The sequence below is a fragment of the Lissotriton helveticus genome, chromosome 10 (assembly GCF_964261635.1).
Source record: "Lissotriton helveticus chromosome 10, aLisHel1.1, whole genome shotgun sequence".
In the NCBI taxonomy this organism is placed as follows: Eukaryota; Metazoa; Chordata; class Amphibia; order Caudata; family Salamandridae; genus Lissotriton; species Lissotriton helveticus.
In genome coordinates, this window is record NC_136071.1 from 525,055,940 (window position 1) to 525,076,200 (window position 20,261).

The window sequence follows — 20,261 nt, forward strand, 5'->3', positions numbered from 1 at the left end:
AAAAGATCTGCTGCAGGCATTCTTTCGAAGTCTGGATGTGGTGTGTATCCGGCTAGGACCCGCCACGTTGCTCCTGGTCTACCTAAAGGACCGAGCCTGGTGATGTGATTATTATGTTTTAGGGCGCCATCAAATAAGAGCAAATGCTCTTGGAATTTGAGTGGTACTTCCACCTCCTCAAAAGGAGTGTACTCACTAGGAGGTTCCTCTATTTTGTAATAGTGGAAGTACTTTGTTACAGCATTAGCTGCTGGAAAATGTATCCATGAATAATATACCTCTGTCTGCCGATATTCGTGTGCCTCAATTACGAATATGACTGTGCCACCTCTAGGTGTCAGTCCATTTTCTATAAGTTTTAGAGTTATAGATCTCCTTTTGATGACCGGAATGAGTATTATATCCGCGTCTGCTGCTTGCATGGTAGCATCAGCATCTGCGAGTTCAGTTGCTAATCTAACTGCCTCTCTTTCTTCTTCATTTTCTGACATTTTACTGTCCTGAAGGTTATTTTGTTTGTTTGCAGATCAGGTTTCTTATGGAAACAGAGATTAGATGCACAATATTTTGGAACTGTTTATCCTTCAACGTTGACTATACCAAGAACCATACATAGGAGTTCCCTCCTGCGAGGTTTTGGAGGATATTACCTTTCACCCACTCCAGACGTCTTTGGAGTATTGTGGGAAAAGGGGTCTGAGTGAGAAAGCACGACTGAGTTACTCTAAATGTCTTACGTTAGTTTTATCGCCCTTTCCAAACGCGTTGGGCGCCATGTAGTGTAGTTCCTATCTTCCCAATAGGCTCTGCGCATTGGAATAATACCTACAGCAGTAAAGGCCTAGGCCAGACGTTAACTAGGTCTACTACTGTCGATACTAGACTTAAGTTTTGGGTTTGCCAGCGTAGCTCAGAGTTCGCTAGAAACTTTCTCGAATGTTCAAGGAGGAATTAACTTCCCTGATTAGACAAGAAGGGATTTAGTTTCTGACAACCATAGAACATGACAACTTTGCTCTCCCCTAATCAAGAGTCAATCTCGAGAGTCGTGTGAACAAAAGGCAAATTATTTTACTCAGTCAGTACGTGCATTCTTAGTCTCATCAGAATGTAGAGAAAAGGAAGAGACGGGCGTGTTCAATAAAAAGGTGTTATTTATTGATCAGTCTCTTTTCTCATACAAGAGAAATGGATCGATATTATTGCAATACTTATAGTTAAGTAAAGTGCATACATTAAAAGCAATAGTATAAAGTAATACTGTAAAAACATTGATATGGTTTCTAAGCCATATGATGTTTAAAATGAATAAAATATATTTACATACACATATACATTTGACTAAACGTACTCAACTGGTGTTTCTAAATACGCCTACCCCGTGTACCTGACCTAAGCCTAATACGTGGGCGGGAATAGAAAGTTACAGTTTAAGTTAAGTTTGTTTTTGCCAAGTGAATAACTAAAGAATTCTCTGTGAGGGGTTATTCAGTTCTGTACCTGGAAGTTAGGATGAATGAGGAATGGTATCTCTCTCTCTGGTCTCGATATTCCAGGCTGCCTGCGAGGGCTACCCGGAAACGCCGGTGCTGGATTCTCGGCAGGAGAAAGCAGCTTCTCTCAGCGCGTCAGGAAGGCGGGGCTGCTGCCAGCGGGGTCTGCTCTGCTCTCGGCTTCGGCAAGTATGGCTGCTCCGTCTCGTCACCACGCGTGTGTTTGCATAGGGCAAGATCGGTAATATTTATACCTTTAAGGTGCCGAGATTGACGTAAGGATGGACATAGATACGTCAATAAAGATGTCATACGATTTGCTCGTTAGCACATTCTTTTACTAAAGTTCTCGGTGAAATCAAAACAATGGCCGCAGGGTTTTGCCCAGGTTGTCATAGGTTTGATTTGTTATGAGAACTCTGTATGCCTTATCAGGGGCTGGAGGAATATCGCTTGTCTAATTAGATCGCAAGCGTTATGACCTAATCAGATAACGCGTTCCTGTGCCGTAGTATGACTGCGTCAGATAACGGTATCTGCATCATGGGGAATTTCTGCCTCATGGGCTGACTGCTAGTTAACTTGTTGGTTTGTTTAACTAGAATAGGGTCAGGAATAGGGGGATCGATTCAGAACCGATAGGAATACATGACAAGGACATGTAGCTCTTTCACTGCTGGAGTGTTGTGTTCTTTGTGATAAATTGTCTAGGAGTTTCCTGTTGCAGTTTCTTGTTGCTGAACAGTATCCTAAATCAGTAAGTTTGTTTACTACTAGTGTCACAGGGCTACCGATACTATTCCATGTTAAATGGACAACCTTGTTACTTTTTTTTGGATTGTAGGAATTTATTATCAAGTCCTGTTGAAAAAAAATCACACATACCCAGAAGGGGATATCACCTCCAGAGGCAGATTTCACAGTAACATTGAGCCTTTCTAGCTAGTGTTGACTTATATGGCAATTGTTGGGGGTTCCTGGAGAGATTCGCTAATAGTCAGACATTTGTACAGTTAGTGAGGCAGTGGTTGCAGACAAAGGGATAAATGTGTAGCATGCCTGCACCTCAGCTCACTCCATAGTAGGAGGAGAACCAGCTTTAGGCAGTCAACACAAGTCTGGTGGATCTTGGCAACATGGCAAGGCAAAACAGTTCTAAACCTTGCCTTTCCTTCCAGCCAAATACCATCTGCATCCTTTGGCTCAGGAAGTATAGGCCATGATGGCAGCAGTACAACAGAGAAGGTAGTTTAAGTGACAAATAAAGAACAGGGTCCAGATCCTCCTGTAAAAGAAATAGTATCTGAAAGAAACACGTTAGTTATAGATTCCTTACCTTAGAATTACCCCCAGGCGCCAATCTGGATCCAGAAAGTTATTTCGTCAGCAGTACCTCTGCGTGTCGGAAGGTGACGTCGGCCCGCTCTGCTTCCGGCATCGGCGTTGTGGTCGCCAGGATGTCGTCACGGCAGCTACATAGATGCCGCCCCTCGCGCACTGACGTCAGTTCTGTTCTTTCTTTTTCCGCGCCAACCAGCGCAGATCCGCGAAGAGCAGTATCTCAGTCATTTTTTGATTACGTTTTTCTCAACGTTTGTCGATGTCTCGTTTCGAGTCTCCGACTCTGAACAAGTGCACGAGGGATGCCTGGTTTCAAGGCCTGCGGTTCCTGTAACCGATTGATGTCGGTGACGGATCCGCACCGCTTGTGCCTCTTTTGCCTGGAGTGCAAACACGACCCCAAGTCGTGGTCCGACTGTCTGTTGTTGACACCGAAGTCTTTGCGGGAGTGGTCCCGAAAGCTGCTTGAACGCCAACAGTCGGCTCCGCGCAGTTCGAGATCCCGGTCGAGGGACCAGTCACGGAGCCACCACCATTCCGGTTCCAAGTCATCGAAGTCTTCGCACTCGGGTCGGGTAAGTCGAAGCATAAGAAGAAGTCGAAGAAGCATCGTCGCTCTTCGACTTCTCCTCGTCAGTAGGCCGATCCGATGAAGAGCGCAGATAGTGCCCACTCCTGCGGCTCCGCACGTGGAGCCCAAAGGGGCGACTCCGAGATTCCCTCCCTTTCCGGGACCCGGAGCGACCCCGCCCAGCATCAAACGTTCTACGAAGCGATGCATGCCATCGGGCCGCGTGGGCTCCGTTGAGGGGCCTGGGTCTTCGCTGCCGGCAGCTCTGGCCCCGGTGCCGGGTGGGGTTTTCATGCCCTTGTTCACTCTTGGGGTCCCTTTCCAACAACAGTGGCACCCAGAGGATGATGAGGAGGACTGGGAGGGGCCAGGGGACCCTTTAACTGACCAGCTAGATACTGAACAGGACTGGAAAGAGGACCTGGGGGATGCCAGTGGTCTTGACACTTCACCCGACCATGGCATGTTGTCTCCTCCTACCGTAGCTACGGAGGAGGGAGCGTCGTATGCTGTGGTGTTACGTAGGGCGGCTGAGGCTCTCAACCGCGAGCTTCCTACGTTGGTGGTCAGGAATAACCTCCTGACCGAGGTGTTTCAACTGGCGGCGAGCTCTTCGGAGCACTTGCTGCCGTTTAATGAGGCCCTGGCTGACGTCCTTTTGGGCACGTGGTCCAGGCCCAACACGGGAGCTCCCGTCTACAGGATGATCGCCCGACGCCATTGCCTGGCTCCGGGCGACCCTACTTTACTCTCCCAACACCCCAACCCCGGAGAGCTTGGTGGTCCAAGCCTCCACCTCCAAAAGCGCTTTCCCTACCCCTCCACCGATAAGGGAATCCAAGAAGCTGGACCATCTTGGCAAGCAAATTTTCTCTTCTGCCAGCTTAGGACTGCGGTCCGTAAACACCGCTTATCTCTTGGGCCGTTATTCGCACTCAGTGTGGGATATGGTGGCGCACATGCTGCCTCAGTGTCCGGAGGAGGCCCGGGCAGTGCTCTCCCAGGCTGTTGCCACCGGGAGAGATGCAGCAAAGTTTATGATCCGTTGTGGGCTGAACACCGCCGACTTTCTGGGCAGGACAATTTCAACGTCAGTAGCTCTTCATCGCTACGCCTGGATGAGGTCCGCTGGCTTTTCAGGGGATGCCCAGAAAACCTCTTTGTACGCCATAAGTTGGCTGGGTATGCTCAGACGTGAGTCCCTTGCTCACTTTGCCACTGGATTCAAGCAAGCCGGGCTGAAGACGGCTGAAAGGCCAGAAACCGGTCCTCGGAAGCTTGTTTCCGGTCCAGGGAAGGCATGGCTTGGCAGTTCGGGCTGGACTGTTCCCATGAGGCACAGGGTCAGACTGATTTGCATATGGCCATGTCTGAACTGGGGTGGCCGAGTGGGCTAAAGAACGGTGATGGATTAAACCCAGATCTGTTGACTGGGTGTGAGTGTTTGATTGGTTCAGATGCTCCGTCCATCACCACCCCCTTTTGTACCAGAAAACCTCGATGGACATGCCTTTTGATGACCGTCACCTTTTTGGCGACAAAGCAGACAATGCCCTAGAGCGCTTCAAGGACTCACGGGCTACGGCCAAGTCCTTGGGCCTCTCCTCCCATCCGGCGCAGTCTGCTTTTTCGCCCATTCGTGGCTACGGAAGGGGTGCCATGCTACGTCCCACCCAGGGCCACAGGCCGCAGCAAGTTACCCAGCCTTTGGCAGCCGGGGACGTGGAAACAACCGGCGAGGTTCTGGGGCCAGTGGGTGGGCCAGTCCCCTCCCCCCCGCCCCCCCTATCTGCAGCAGCCTCCAAACCCTTCTAGTCTGATCTTTCAGGCCCATCAAACACCACTGGGCGGCAGGATTCGCCATCACCTCCCCCACTGGTGCACCATCACTTCGGACAGGTGGGTTTTGCAAATAGTCCGAAGGGGCTACTCCCGCCCTTTCAAGACTACCCTCCAGCCATGCCACCGTGATACCACCGCATGTCGGAGGATCATCTGGCCCTTCTCCAGCAGGAAGTTACGTCTCTCTTGGCCAAGGGAGCCATCAAGCGCATTCCTGTTCCACAAGTAGGTCATGGTTGTTACGCTCACTACTTTCTGGTTCCCAAGAAGGACAAGGGCCTGCGTCCTATCTTGGACCTCAGGGACATCAATCACTTCCTCCGGAAAGAGACGTTCAGAATGTTGATGCTTGCTCCGGTCTTGTCTGACCTCGACCTGCAAGACTGGCTGGTAGTTTTGGACTTGCATGATGCTTATTTTCACATCCCCATCCTGCCGGCCCACTGGCGTTACCTGCGGTTCACTATAGGCCACGAGCACTTTCAGTTCACCGCGCTCCCCTTTAGCCTTACCAGCGTCCCTCAGGTGTTCACAAAAGTGATGGTGGTGGTCGCAGCTCATCTGCTCTGATCAGGGGTTTCAGTCTTCCCCTATCCTTACGACTGGCTGTTAAAGGCGGGCTCGCCCCAGGCAGTCATCTTGCACCTCCAGACTACGGCCGACCTCCTGCATATGATGGGGTTCTCCATCAATGTGCCGAAACCGCACCGGATTCCCTCTCAGAAGCTCCTCTTCATCGGAGCGATTCTGGACACGGCGCAGTTTCGGGTCTATCCTCCCGAACAGCGAGTCTGGGATATTCAGACTGATTCCGATCTTTTAGCCTCTGTCACGGGTTTTGGTCAGATTTACCCTGAGCTTGCTGGGCCTCATGGCCTTCGGCATCCTGCTGATCGATCACGCCAGGTGGCATATGCGGGCTCTGCAGTGAGACCTGAAGTTCCATTGGGCGCAGCATCAGGGGAATCTGTCCAATTGCGTCCAGATCTCGGAGGGCACTGCTCGACAACTGCAGTGGTGGCCCCCGAACCAGGTTTGGGTCAATGGCAGATCCCTCTCCCTTCCCCCAACCAGACCACACTGTGGTGACGGATGCCTCCCTTCTGGGATGGGTCGGCCATATGGGAGAGGTGGAGATCAGAGGTCTCTGGTCTCCGGCAGAGTCTGGGCTTCACAACAACCTTCTGGAGATCCGGGCTATTCGTCTTGCACTGAAGTCATTCCTTCCTTCTGTCCGGAGAAGAGTAGTGCAGGTGTTTACGAACAACAGCACCACCATGTGGCATTGCAACAAACAGGGCGAGGTCGGTCGTGGACCCTATGTCAGGAGGCCCTCCACCTCTTGACATGGCTGGAACATCAAGGCATTTCCTTGATTGTTCAACACCTGGCAGGTTCTCTGAAAGCTAGGGCGGACAAACTCAGCTGCAGGTGCATGATGGATCACGAATGGCTTCTTTACTCGGAGGTGGTGCAAGGTCTGTTTCAACAGTGGGAAGAGCCTTGGTTAGATCTATTCGCCACAGAAGAGAACATTTGGTAATGATATGTCTGTAAGAAACATTAGTTAGTTATAGATTCCTTACCGCCCCACCCATCCTCCCTGTCCTGCGAACTGATTTCTAAGGTTAAGGATATCCTTTAAGGGCCCTAGTTTTGTGCACCAATGGTCAGTGTCTTGCATGGCTCTGCGTTTCTGACGTGGAAAGTCGTGTACAGAACTGACATCAGCTTGCAAGGGCGGTGTCTAAGTAGCTGCTGTTACGTCATCCCGGCGACCACGATGGACGTGGAGCCGACCGACGCCACCTTCAGACGCGCAGAGGTACTGCTGACGAAAAGACTTTCCGGATCCAGTCTGACACCTGGGGGTAATTCTAAGGTAAGAAATCTATAACTAACTAATGTTTCTTACAGATATATCGTTACCGAAGGTAAGTAACTTGTGCATTGGGCAGTGATTGCCCCTTTTGGGCTAAAGAAATGTCAACCTGCTTCTGAAGAAAGAGTATTTAAAATATTTGCAGGCATGGTAGCCTCTATTCTTAATGGATGAATTGGACCTGTACCATAGACCTAGAGAGCACATGCTACCCTAACAGTATCCGTCCATCACATGGAACCAGGGGGATCAATCCCTTGCTGACGTGTTGCTGTTTGCCTTGGTAAAAGCTGCTGTTTTCCGGCTGTGCAAAGCAGCAAATCCACTTCCATTGTCAACATTTGTGTTGCAAAACTCATCTTTGCTGATGCTTGCAGTATACGAACGGAGCTGCAAGATAGTCTTTTTTTTATACACCATCCACATACATCTCCAGAATTAGCCTGATGTTTAAATAATGCTCAGGCAAAATAGGTCTTTTACATTTGCAGAAACAGATAGGTACAATTGGCATCTTATCTTTAGTTATTCAGGTCGTATGAGGATTTGGAAAGCGCACAGCTTTTTCCTCCTTATCTTGTGCAATTGGTACGTTGCTCGAGAATCCGACATTTGGCTGAATATGATATTTACTTGTTTCATGGATACCATTTGTATAAGTTTACCCAATATAAACATTTGATTGGTGGACGAGCTAACACAAACTTTTGACCTTAATGGTAAACCAAAGCAATTAGCACTACAGTGTTTCCTGACTTTGAGTACAGTTCTGTTTCTGTTATGTCGATTGTGCATAAAACTAGTTGATCAACTAAAAACAAAATGTATATGTAACTATTCCCCTGATCCAAAAGATTATTTTAATGCCTCAAACGGGCGGGTGTAGTGCCTATAAGGAGGATTGCATTCTAAGACGCTAAATAGTATATTTATTGCATAGTGTAGTGTTTAGTTCGACTGCGTGATTGAAGTACTTTCTTTCTTATAAATTGAAGCTCGGCATTAAGGTTATTGATATTATTGGGTCAGTTGGTTAATTTGTGAGTGCTGCGTTCGAGAACCACCACACTACATCACTGAAAAGCCTGTAACCCCCCCCCCCTAACTAGTCTGAGTATCAAGTGTAGAAATTGTTGGACTTGGCCCAATTTGAAGAGCCACGGTAACATTGCCCCGAGACATCAATACCAAATGACCCCAACCCCCACAGTTGAGTCCCAGTAGGCCCTGCCTACCACATGGCCTCCCACTCCTCTCATAAACAAATCTTTCGAAGATGCTCCCTGACTTTTCAAAATTAGATAACCAAATAAACTTCTTCTTGACATGCAAAGCATATGCTTGGAACCTCTTTTTCATGAGATTTCCAAAATCATGATGCTTAAACTTTGTATAGAATTCAAGCCCTGAGCAGCTTCGCCTGTGGCAGAGTCCAGAGAGAGACTGATTCAACTATGAAATGAGAGAGGGAAGGCAACTGATATGGCTTGGTTGCATGCTAAGATTCTAAATCATTTAATCTATATTGGACTAACTAAACAAACACCGGGATTTCATGATCACAAAACATTCTGAAGTCAGGGCATTGTGCTCCATGTAAATTAAAAGGTCAGATTAGTATTGAAATGCTCTTTTACACTCTGTAAAAAAGGCTTTCCATTTAAACATTTGTGTTGTGCATCCCTGTTGGTGCTTTGGTAAATGAGGCATTGAAGTATGGTGCCTTCCTAGGAAAACTATTTACAACAAGGGGTGGTGATGGACAGAGTCTCTGAATTAAGCAGAGTACTCTCACCCAGTCAAGAGATCAGGGCTAGATCCAACACCGTTTTTTAGCTCATTGCACCATCCCAGTTTCAGAACCTGGCTGTATGCAAATTAGTCTGTCCCTGGCCCAGTGCATCATGGGAACAGGGCAGACCAGACTACAAAAGCCAATTCTTACACTGGGAAGGAAACAAGCTTCCGGGGACCGGTTTCTGCCATTTCAGGCATCTTCGGCCCGGCTTGCTTGAATCCTGATGGTGCAATGAGCAAGGGACTCACATCTGAGTATACCCTTCCACGCTTAGGGTGGACAAAATTATTTACAACAAGGGGTGGTGATGGACAGAGTCTCTGAATTAAGCAGAGTACTCTCACCCAGTCAAGAGATCAGGGCTAGATCCAACACCGTTTTTTAGCTCATTGCACCATCCCAGTTTCAGAACCTGGCTGTATGCAAATTAGTCTGTCCCTGGCCCAGTGCATCATGGGAACAGGGCAGACCAGACTACAAAAGCCAATTCTTACACTGGGAAGGAAACAAGCTTCCGGGGACCGGTTTCTGCCATTTCAGGCGTCTTCGGCCCGGCTTGCTTGAATCCTGATGGTGCAATGAGCAAGGGACTCACATCTGAGTATACCCTTCCACGCTTAGGGTGGACAAAATTATTTACAACAAGGGGTGGTGATGAACAGAGTCTCTGAATTAAGCAGAGTACTCTCACCCAGTCAAGAGATCAGGGCTAGATCCAACACCGTTTTTTAGCTCATTGCACCATCCCAGTTTCAGAACCTGGCTGTATGCAAATTAGTCTGTCCCTGGCCCAGTGCATCATGCCCCCGGAAGCTTGTTTCCTTCCCAGTGTAAGAATTGGCTTTTGTAGTTTGGTTTGCCCTGTTCCCATCATGCACTGGGACAGGAACAGACTAATTTGCATACAGCCAGGTTCTGAAACTGGGATGGTGCAATGAGCTAAAAAACGGTGTTGGATCTAGCCCTGATCTCTTGACTGGGTGAGAGTATTCTGCTTAATTCAGAGACTCTGTCCCTCACCACCCCTTGTTGTAAATAATTTTGTCCACCCTAAGCGTGGAAGGGTATACTCAGACATGAGTCCCTTGCTCATTGCACCATCAGGATTCAAGCAAGCCGGGCCGAAGACGGCTGTAATGCCAGAAACCGGTCCCCGGAAGCTTGTTTCCTTCCCAGTGTAAGAATTGGCTTTTGTAGTTTGGTTTGCCCTGTTCCCATCATGCACTGGGACAGGAACAGACTAATTTGCATACAGCCAGGTTCTGAAACTGGGATGGTGCAATGAGCTAAAAAAACGGTGTTGGATCTAGCCCTGATCTCTTGACTGGGTGAGAGTATTCTGCTTAATTCAGAGACTCTGTCCCTCACCACCCCTTGTTGTAAATAATTTTGTCCACCCTAAGCGTGGAAGGGTATACTCAGACATGAGTCCCTTGCTCATTGCACCATCAGGATTCAAGCAAGCCGGGCCGAAGACGGCTGTAATGCCAGAAACCGGTCCCCGGAAGCTTGTATCCTTCCCAGTGTAAGAATTGGCTTTTGTAGTTTGGTTTGCCCTGTTCCCATCATGCACTGGGACAGGAACAGACTAATTTGCATACAGCCAGGTTCTGAAACTGGGATGGTGCAATGAGCTAAAAAACGGTGTTGGATCTAGCCCTGATCTCTTGACTGGGTGAGAGTATTCTGCTTAATTCAGAGACTCTGTTCCTCACCACCCCTTGTTGTAAATAATTTTGTCCACCCTAAGCGTGGAAGGGCATACTCAGACATGAGTCCCTTGCTCATTGCACCATCAGGATTCAAGCAAGCCGGGCCGAAGACGGCTGTAATGCCAGAAACCGGTCCCCGGAAGCTTGTTTCCTTCCCAGTGTAAGAATTGGCTTTTGTAGTTTGGTTTGCCCTGTTCCCATCATGCACTGGGACAGGAACAGACTAATTTGCATACAGCCAGGTTCTGAAACTGGGATGGTGCAATGAGCTAAAAAACGGTGTTGGATCTAGCCCTGATCTCTTGACTGGGTGAGAGTATTCTGCTTAATTCAGAGACTCTGTCCCTCACCACCCCTTGTTGTAAATAATTTTGTCCACCCTAAGCGTGGAAGGGTATACTCAGACATGAGTCCCTTGCTCATTGCACCATCAGGATTCAAGCAAGCCGGGCCGAAGGCGGCTGTAATGCCAGAAACCGGTCCCCGGAAGCTTGTTTCCTTCCCAGTGTAAGAATTGGCTTTTGTAGTTTGGTTTGCCCTGTTCCCATCATGCACTGGGACAGGAACAGACTAATTTGCATACAGCCAGGTTCTGAAACTGGGATGGTGCAATGAGCTAAAAAACGGTGTTGGATCTAGCCCTGATCTCTTGACTGGGTGAGAGTATTCTGCTTAATTCAGAGACTCTGTCCCTCACCACCCCTTGTTGTAAATAATTCCTAGGAAAACAACATTATCCTATAAGGCTTCCAAGAAAAAAGACAATATGAATATGAGCTGGGTTTAGCTGTTGATCCTTTGAAATGGGAATTTATGCTCTTGAATAGCTCATGGATCTTTTTTGTCAAGTGTATCTCCTCAGAATCAATTTTACTCATGCAAGTCCTCTTTTACTCCATTTGGCACCTGAAGAAATATTCCTCCTTTCAAAATAAATGTGTCTTCTTGCTTGGCTTGTATGATCGATGAGTCAAAAAACCTTATCCTTTTCAGAACTTACATACCATACTCTTAATTGTTGGTCCCTAAGGTTTTGAAACATTTCATTTTGGGACTTTACGCCAATAGCAGAATACTGTTTCATGTTGCTGTCACTTCTTCTCACCTGGGGAAGGAGACTTTAGGTGTTCTCAACTGAGGATCTTTATCTAGTACTTAGAAAGAAGTCATGCAGAAAACACTGCCATGCTTTTCCATCTTTTGAATCTTAATTGATACCTTTCTTACGACTTTTGTTCTGAATCTCCTTGAGTTGCTGAGATGAACATGATGTGGGGATTCTTGGTTCAACGTCGAGTGCACTAGTTCTTCTCACTCCTTTAATAATTTTTCTTGGTAACGTGCAGTAATTCTAATGCCTAAAAAACTTTCCTCGAGTACACACAGCATTCAGCTAGAAAGTCACTTAATGCAAGGGTTTCATCCTCTCACAGTTTTCCCACTTATAGTTCGAGTCACAGATTCACTTCAAATTGCCGTCTTCCGCTATCGATTTGTGGACGTGTTTTGATGCTCAGTAAAGCTGCGCATCAAGAGAACTTTCAATGCTGAGGACTGGGAAACCGAGAACTTCCATACTGAGAACACCTTTTCCACACTGACCAATTTGGGATTATATTAAAGAGTCTGGAGCACATTGTATGACAATTAATCATAGGAAAGAGCGTATGGAAGCCTTTCCATTTAAATGCTGCGCCACTTGAAATAGTAAGTTCACGTGGTCAGGCCAGTGCCGGGTCTGAAACCTCTGCCTACAATGGGACCATGATGAGTGAGCTGTGTGGCATGCAATGCTTTGTGATTTAAAACATCTATCCTGCACCAAGGATATAAAAAATAGGTGTAGTGTGCAGTTGTGCAGTACTAGAATTCTACTGAGAACTCTTAAGGTGCGATTGCCGATGGCTTTAAAAAATTGAAAGTCTGATGGCAAGTTGGGGAGCCCCTCCCGTAGCAGGAATTCCAGCAGGAGCCGAGCCCATTCTCTGTGTCCCCTGAAGACAGTGCCCCCAACGTACTTGCACCCAGGACTAGGACCACACCTCAGATTCTTGGCTTAAACGAGAATGGTCTTAACACCCATGGCCTCAAAAGGACAACAATTACATCTGTTTGTATAAATACAGGAGACACAAAATTATTTTGTGAGAACAGGACTTTCCCGCATAAGTGTCTCATCATTGGACTACCTCTAATATGGACTGCGTCTGATATTTAGAATTCGCAGCCATACACATGTATGTAAATAGTGTGGAAGAGAGACATATTCCTTTGTTTAGAGATATCTGTATGTGTGTGTGTGTGTATATGTATATATATATATATATATATATATATATATAAATATGTTTGTTCTGTATAATGAATTTTGTGTATTATTGTCTTTTGTAATATGTCTTTTTATATGTATATATATTATTTTGTTCACCCCAACCCAGGAGACTGGGACATTCGCTTTTAAAAAAAGACTAAGAAATAATATTTGGGGACTATATACCATACCAGCGAGCAATTAATAAGTTCTCTGAGTGAGAAGTCACATTATCTATTCCCACAGGTAAAAAAAAAACTTTCTTTCGGTTATGAATCTGTGGCTTCTAGCTAGAGGTTCAGCAACATCTCTTCTTCCTACCCTTTGATGGTCGGGCCTATTTAGACTTCAAGTTGATGAGATGTCACAAAAAAGGACACAGCAAAAGCGATAGGTGACCTTCAATATCCACAGCAAAATATGGCTTTTTGGCAGACACATGCTCGTATAGCACCTAAAACCAAGGCCGACACTTCAAGCCAACTGAGGCAGTCGGAGCAGCCCTTTTAAGAAAGCCAGCAGCAGTTCATGCAGGGACATTACTCCTGGGAAGCTTTCTCCAACAGCAACTGCTCATGGCAAGAGGTAGCCAAGGAAGAGACACCTCTGCCACCAAAGAGTGACCTTCCCCCCCCCCCCCCCCCCCCCGACCAGCCAGCATCTGTCGAGGGACGATTGAGATTGTGCCTCCCCAATAGGAGGGCATAAGCTCTGATCAATGGGTGCTAGCTACCGTCATCGATGGTTGCCTGGAACCCCATTCCACCCCTCCAAATCGACCACCTTAACAAAATCAAGATCTTGTTAGAAGAGGTGCAAGCCCTCCTTCTCAAGAACACGACAGAAATAGTATCAGTGCACCAGTGGGGTCAAAGGCTGTACTCCTTGTACTTTCTAAATCCTGTGTAGCCAATTCGTCTTGCAATGCTCGGGCCCTACATCACAACCACCCACTTAAAATTACAATGATTGAGGACATCATTCTACTTCTGACAGGTGGGGACTATATAGCGAGACTAGATATCGGGGACGATTGCTTCCGCATCACCATTTGCCAGGCTCATCACCAGTACCTGAGGTTGTAATAAGAGCAACTAGAATACTAGAATACCTATCTGATAAAATGGGCCGACTCAAGTGCAATGCCTCGCCCACACTAAACAGGGGATATTCCTTCTCCAACAATTGGACTTCCTAATAAATGTCAAAACGTCTTGCCTGTGTCTTGAACAGACCCAGGCATTTCTAAGAGTCACACAACACAGTAATATGGAAAGTCTACTCCAACAATGAAAGAGTGTAGGCTTCTTGGCCTCTGGCAGTGAGAATGATAATGAAGCTGTTGGGAATAATGACCACATGTATTGCTCTAGTAGTCACAAACTCAAGGTTACACATGCACCGTCTACAGGAATATCTTGCCAGACAGTGGTCTTAAGCGACTAGGACCGCAGAGGATCTAGTTTTGGAGCTCAATGTTCAGCACGAACTACAATGACCGAGCAAGAGAAACTTGTTACCTGTTAGACCATTGTGTACTTGAAAAACAGAGAGCATTGCCGATCTTTAAAATTCCTGTTGTTAAGGCTTCATGGGAGGTTTTAGGAGCAGTCCCACACAGACTACCCCTAGTAAATTCCTGGAAAAATAATATTGTCCTCACTAGTTTCTCCCTCTTACCAATATAGGAATGTTTTCATTTGTCTGAATCTCAGTAGGTTTCTTTCTGCCATATTAATACTGATGTATTTAGTGGAGAGAGAAAAGAACCAAAAAGGGTGCTGAGGAAGGAAGTACTTGGATGATGGACCGGGAAATGCACTTGCTCTGAGAAAACGCTCATGGCCACATCCCATATGCATCATTATGATCCCCACTTAGAAAAGAAGAAGAAGCTGGTATCTTTCTTGGGGTTCCTTTGTACATAAGAATCTTGCGGTGAGCGAGATGTTAACCTTGCCTCTTTACTTGTGTGTCACACCCAGCATCATTTTTAATTGCTTCCATGATATACTCCACTTGCTTCGAACTACTCTCTTATTACATGTACGGAGGAGAGTTACTCAAAATGTACTTTCCTTTCTAGGGGCTTCCTCATTGGCAAGAAGGATTGCCTGTAGGATTGCTCATTGGGTTACAGGCTCACCACTGAAGTGAGCTAAGCCATTTCTGTTTGAAGTTCAAATCCCTAGAAACTCAACTCCACTTTCCAACCTTTTGGGAGTCAGTTAAATGTATATCACTTAATTGGTTTATGATACTACCTGTCATTTAGAACACTTATAGGCTGCAAACATTGATATGAAATAATATATAGACAAACGATTATTATTCTTTATTTAATAGCCTGGTTGCCTAAGTGCCAACTGATAGTCGTGAGATGCATAGCTTTGGATAAATAACCTGCTCCCTCTCATTTATCCCCATGACTACCCTGCATTTGCAATCACCGGTTGTCTGTAAGTGATTTTTATTAAGGGTGTGGGAAATTCATGTGATCTGCTTTTGCATAGCTATGCAAAACTCTGGTAAAATCTACAGAATACAGATCTATAATTTTTAATGTGAGGAAGCATTTCAAGCTAAAATAATGCTGTAAAAAAACGAAAATACCTCGAATAATAGCTACTCTTGTTCTGTTGTTACCGTGCGTTCGTATTTAATTTTTATCGCAAATAGCACATAATTACGCAACGTGACATAATTAGGGGAATTTTGAGGGACAAGTATAATGGGAAATTCCAGAAATTATGCGAATTATGCTGGTGTAATTTAAATTTCAGCCAGGCCTACTTTTTATTGCCTATGCTCGGCATTAAAAATGCCCAGTATATTAATTAATTGCAAGGTAATGTCTTTTATATTAGCGGCAGGAGCAAAGTGTAACATATTTGATACAGGTGACTTAACAGGACTCCGACTTTGGGTCAATGATAGCCTTAGCCAATTTTCACGTATTTAATCGATTTGTAAAAATTATGAACTATGTAATGAAGGAAAAGACTGTTGTGTAGTGTATCAGAGACTAACATTCCATTGTCTTGTTTCAATCAGGATAACCGAAATCTGAAAGAACAGAATGACGAGTTGAATGGCCAGATAATCAATCTCAGCATTCAAGGCGCGAAACATCTCTTCTCCACGTCCTTTTCAGATTCCCTTGCTGCAGAGATCAGCTCTGTGTCTAGAGATGAAGTAAGGAGCATTCCCACCTTCTTCCTTAAGTGAATGGAAGATCTTTTCTCTTTTATACTTGGTTATTATGGTCAGGTCTCCCTGTAGATATATCTGACGGGCAGACCCACCACCACTGTAGTTCTTGCAAAGGCAAGTCATAGTGATGGATCGTCATTGTAACTGTCCATCTCTACTTTTCTCTCCTTAGCTCATGGAGGCTATTCATAAACAGGAGGAAATCAATCTCCGCCTTCAGGACTACATCGACCGAATTATTGTAGCAATTATGGAGACCAATCCATCCATATTGGAAGTGAAGTAAGTGTACATCACTTGAGCTACGTATCGCAAAGCACTGTAGTGTGTTTTATTCTGTGGCTAAGAAAAGTTACTATTGTTTTATATTTGCAGGTTGGAATAACCTCCAGACCTCAGATTCCTCCCCCCCCACGTGCCTGAATATTTCTACCCAAGTCTCCCCCTAAGGTATTTAGGGGAGAAAGTGGATATTGGTCGCAATAATGGGCTGGAGCCCACGGGATACTCTGCTGATGAAACCTTCAACCAGGATGAGGTGGATAGCACTCCGGGAACTTGTTGTACTCCAATGGAAAATCCCTGCAGTTCCTGTGCCGCAGTTGGGGCTACGTCATTAGATTCGGATGTCTTCCTGTTGCGTTCATATATTCTGTCGGACTGGTGCTGCTGCTAATCTATGACCCGTTAGTCCTACTGGCATTAGAGTGTGGCCTCAGGAGGTCCCTAAAGAGGATAGAGCGGGTCAACTGCGATGAAGAAACAGTGGGAAAATGATTGTATATTTTGAATAGTGTTCCTAGGCTCTGACATGAACTTGTTCTGCATTCAAAACAAATGAACCAACCAAATATTAACAATGATGGCATAAAATCTTTGTGAAGCTCCAAGTTTTCTGAAAGTGTTGGAAACATTCCTATGGACAGGGTCAACATAATGATAAGCTGAGTTCAATTTATGGTAGCATTCAGAAATCAAGCAAGACTCGGGTGGAGGGTGGGGGTGGCGAAGAGTAACAGGAAAGTGTGGAAATCAAATATTATATTAAAGGTAGGCTGGCTTTCAAGCGCACAAAAAGTATGTGAGAGGTATGGCACTGAGTATGCTTCTATAAAGAGCTGGGCGCTTCATAGTATGGCACAGACTTGTGGTTCCAGCACTGCAATATACACTAAGGCTTTTTGGAATGTGAATTCTACTGAAGTTGTTATTGCACAAATTGCACACCTGTCTAGTATCAGATTCACACATTGGCTCTTTGCATATGGAACAAGGCATCATGACAGTTGTATGTATCTTAAATATGATTTAAGTTGAAACAGGTTTGGTACTGTGTGAGCATGGCAGATTACTCACATCCTGTTGTAATAATGTGTCACCGGGTGCATACTAGCTACAATCCTCCGAAAGTCCTCCAACTTAGCCTGCAATAAGATCAGTAAACTCACGGTGCGAAGCCTTGTCATTAAGGGCCTTCAAGCTGGTATATCTCCCCAATGAGATAATGGAGACATCTCATTGGTAAGTGTTTTGGTTCATAGCATTATTTTGCTTCAGAATCTTCCAGAAATGGTCTGACTTGTAAAATTATGAACTTCTCGATTGCATTGAAATGGACTGTTATTGAGGCAACTGGTTCCTCGCCTCCAGACACTCAGTGTTGCAATTGTGAAAGACCCAGAAGGATTGTTTGGAACTGGTCATTATTTTGATGATGATGTGATCATTGAAAATCAGTCTGAACGGCTCATCGTCCATGTTTGAATAGGTCAGAGAAGCTATTGCTGCAGGTCTACCAAGTTGTTCCTTTGGGGCTGATCTGCAAATAGTTATGTTCCTTGTTAAAGCACTTCAACTGGGTATGGAGGCTTCTGCTAAACAACATGTTCATTAGATGCTTCTTATTTTTCCTCATTAGTGATACAGCAGGTGGTAGAGTAGAGGTGTCACCGAATTCCCAGATCATTTCCGTAACCGGCATCGTTCAGGAGCCCCTGTAAATTCACAGATCTGTTATCAACACTGCCCTAAAATCCGTAAGTGTTGACATTGTTCATATGGTAAGCGGCTCTTTGACAATGGGCTATGGCACGCAATGCGTTCTGAAGCTCCCTTATGATGTGATGGGTGGACACTGGGGTTGTGAAGTAGCCTCATGTTCACATCTGTAATTTCCCAGAATAGAGGTGTTGACTCCACCTTCAGGTTTTCTACTTCATACGTCTACTACAGAGCATATTACCTGAAGGCTTCAACTAGAAAATGATTGCTCAAATTATGGAGGCGCCAACATCATGTTGAACTTTTTACCAAAAAAGTGAAGGGGTGTGCAGATGACAGTAGGCGCATTGAGTTCGGATTCAATTTTATCATGAGAATTCTCAAAGTTGTATCACAATAAGAGGAAAATCATATGATTATTACAAGGCCAGCTCCCCAACCTTAAAACCTGTTTTTTCCTCTTACTCTGGGCTCTAGAATGTCAGACGTAGCCATACACAATGTACATTTTCTGGTGTGTGTGTATAAATCGGTGTATATTTGGACAGATTTTTCTATCTTGTAGAGTAGGTATTTTTTATAGAATGATGGCTGATCTAAAAGCTTTTTTGAAATACTGTAAAAGAAAAATCTTTATCGCTGTGCGTGTACATATATAAATGTATGATATAATATATATATATTTAGAAGATCTACTTGCCTTTCCAAACTTGTCTGCGTTCCCTGGTACTCGTTCAGCCAAGGAACAGGGTCTACTCTAATGTGCCTAGGGGCATGTTTGTGCAGTGAGATTTTATATCTGTGCTGTGAGATTTTACAGTCTAAAATGTCCTTGCACTATTTGAATGCACGGCTGCTCAGGTTCTGCTGGCGAAGAACTCCTCCTCAGCCCCTTGTTAGAATAAACACCTTTTTAAGGTGGAGAGATTGCGAGGAGGCGGGGTGGAAATGATTGGTGCTTCAGAAAGGCCTGCAAAGAGGAACCTCAGTCATTATTTGGGGTTGAGATCAGACAAGATCATGAAATGGTTCATTATTTATGCTGATTTTGATGACTTGGGGGCCATGCATGGGAAGAAAATGAGCCATCTTGAATTATATGGTAGGGGGCGAGGAGATACTGTTGCAATACTGAGCAGTAGAACTTGTTTATAAGCCCTGCTGAGTGGTACGATAGCAGAAGGGGATTCTGTTATCAATGAAATGATACCATGCGAGTGGAGCCTCTCAATGAAGAGAAGTATACTGAGCACAAGAGGGATATCCAAATAGAGAAGCGAGCCAAGCGTTATATGAAGGAAAATGTCTTAAGGATTCTAAATACGACCTTGTCTGAAGTGTATGAAATGATATATTATTGAATGATCAAAATTAAAAATTTGCAATGATTTTGCTTGGTGTACCTTGTTATTTGTAAGCTTAACTAATGTAAAAAAAAACCACAATCAGAGTCTTAATTATAGTATTTCAAACACAAGCAGCGTAAGATCAAGTTGAGTACAATATATTAACTCACTCACTTGGTAGAACAGTTTGGGTTAGAGCAATAGCCACGAATTCCAGTCTCTAGTCTGTTCAATAAGTGTTTGTTGCTGTTACCCGCATCACAGTTTAACATGAGCAGAACATTTCTTAAAGATCCCGAATGGCTATCCGTAAGTTTGACCAATTTTTAGTCTTGCTAAAGAGTTTTTAGGCACAAAACAAATCCATCAGTTTGGTATCATTTAATACGATTAAGAAGATTGTTGGAAGAAAAGGAAAACGAAAGGTGTGATTTGTCCACTATAATAGTTTCCCTCATTTAGAATAATAATGACAGCCATTGATGAACTCCATTACAAAAAATAATTAGTTCTAGGAGACTGGTGAATGTTTATATAAATCTCCTTCTCCCTTCAGTTACACTGTCTTTTTAACTACTCCTTAAATGGCCTATCTTAAAAGAAGCTGCTGTTTTTTTAATTAAAACTTTCATGATGTCGGCACCACATGCCGTTTATTGTAAAGGTTTATAGCAAAAATACTATTGTCTCTTCTGGAATCCTTTTTCCTGATTAGGAGATTTTATGTGAAGCCTGTAAAATAAGAAGAAAA

General features: G+C 45.0%; 1 protein-coding gene across 3 annotated transcripts in view; it reads left to right on the top strand.

Moving 5' to 3' along the window:
* RAB11FIP3 (RAB11 family interacting protein 3) overlaps nt 1-19,556 on the top strand; it is a 533,384-nt gene extending 513,828 nt beyond the window's left edge. For 2 of the 3 annotated variants that reach the window (XM_078663049.1, XM_078663051.1), the window contains 3 exons: nt 16,005-16,145; nt 16,336-16,445; nt 16,539-19,556. In XM_078663049.1, coding sequence (XP_078519175.1) covers nt 16,005-16,145; nt 16,336-16,445; nt 16,539-16,548 — 261 coding nt within the window. In that variant the 3' untranslated portion in view covers nt 16,549-19,556. Of the gene's footprint in view, nt 1-16,004; nt 16,146-16,335; nt 16,450-16,538 lie in introns of those variants that run through there. The other variant, XM_078663050.1, reaches the window with a different exon arrangement.
* The last annotated feature ends 705 nt before the right edge of the window (nt 19,557-20,261 follow it).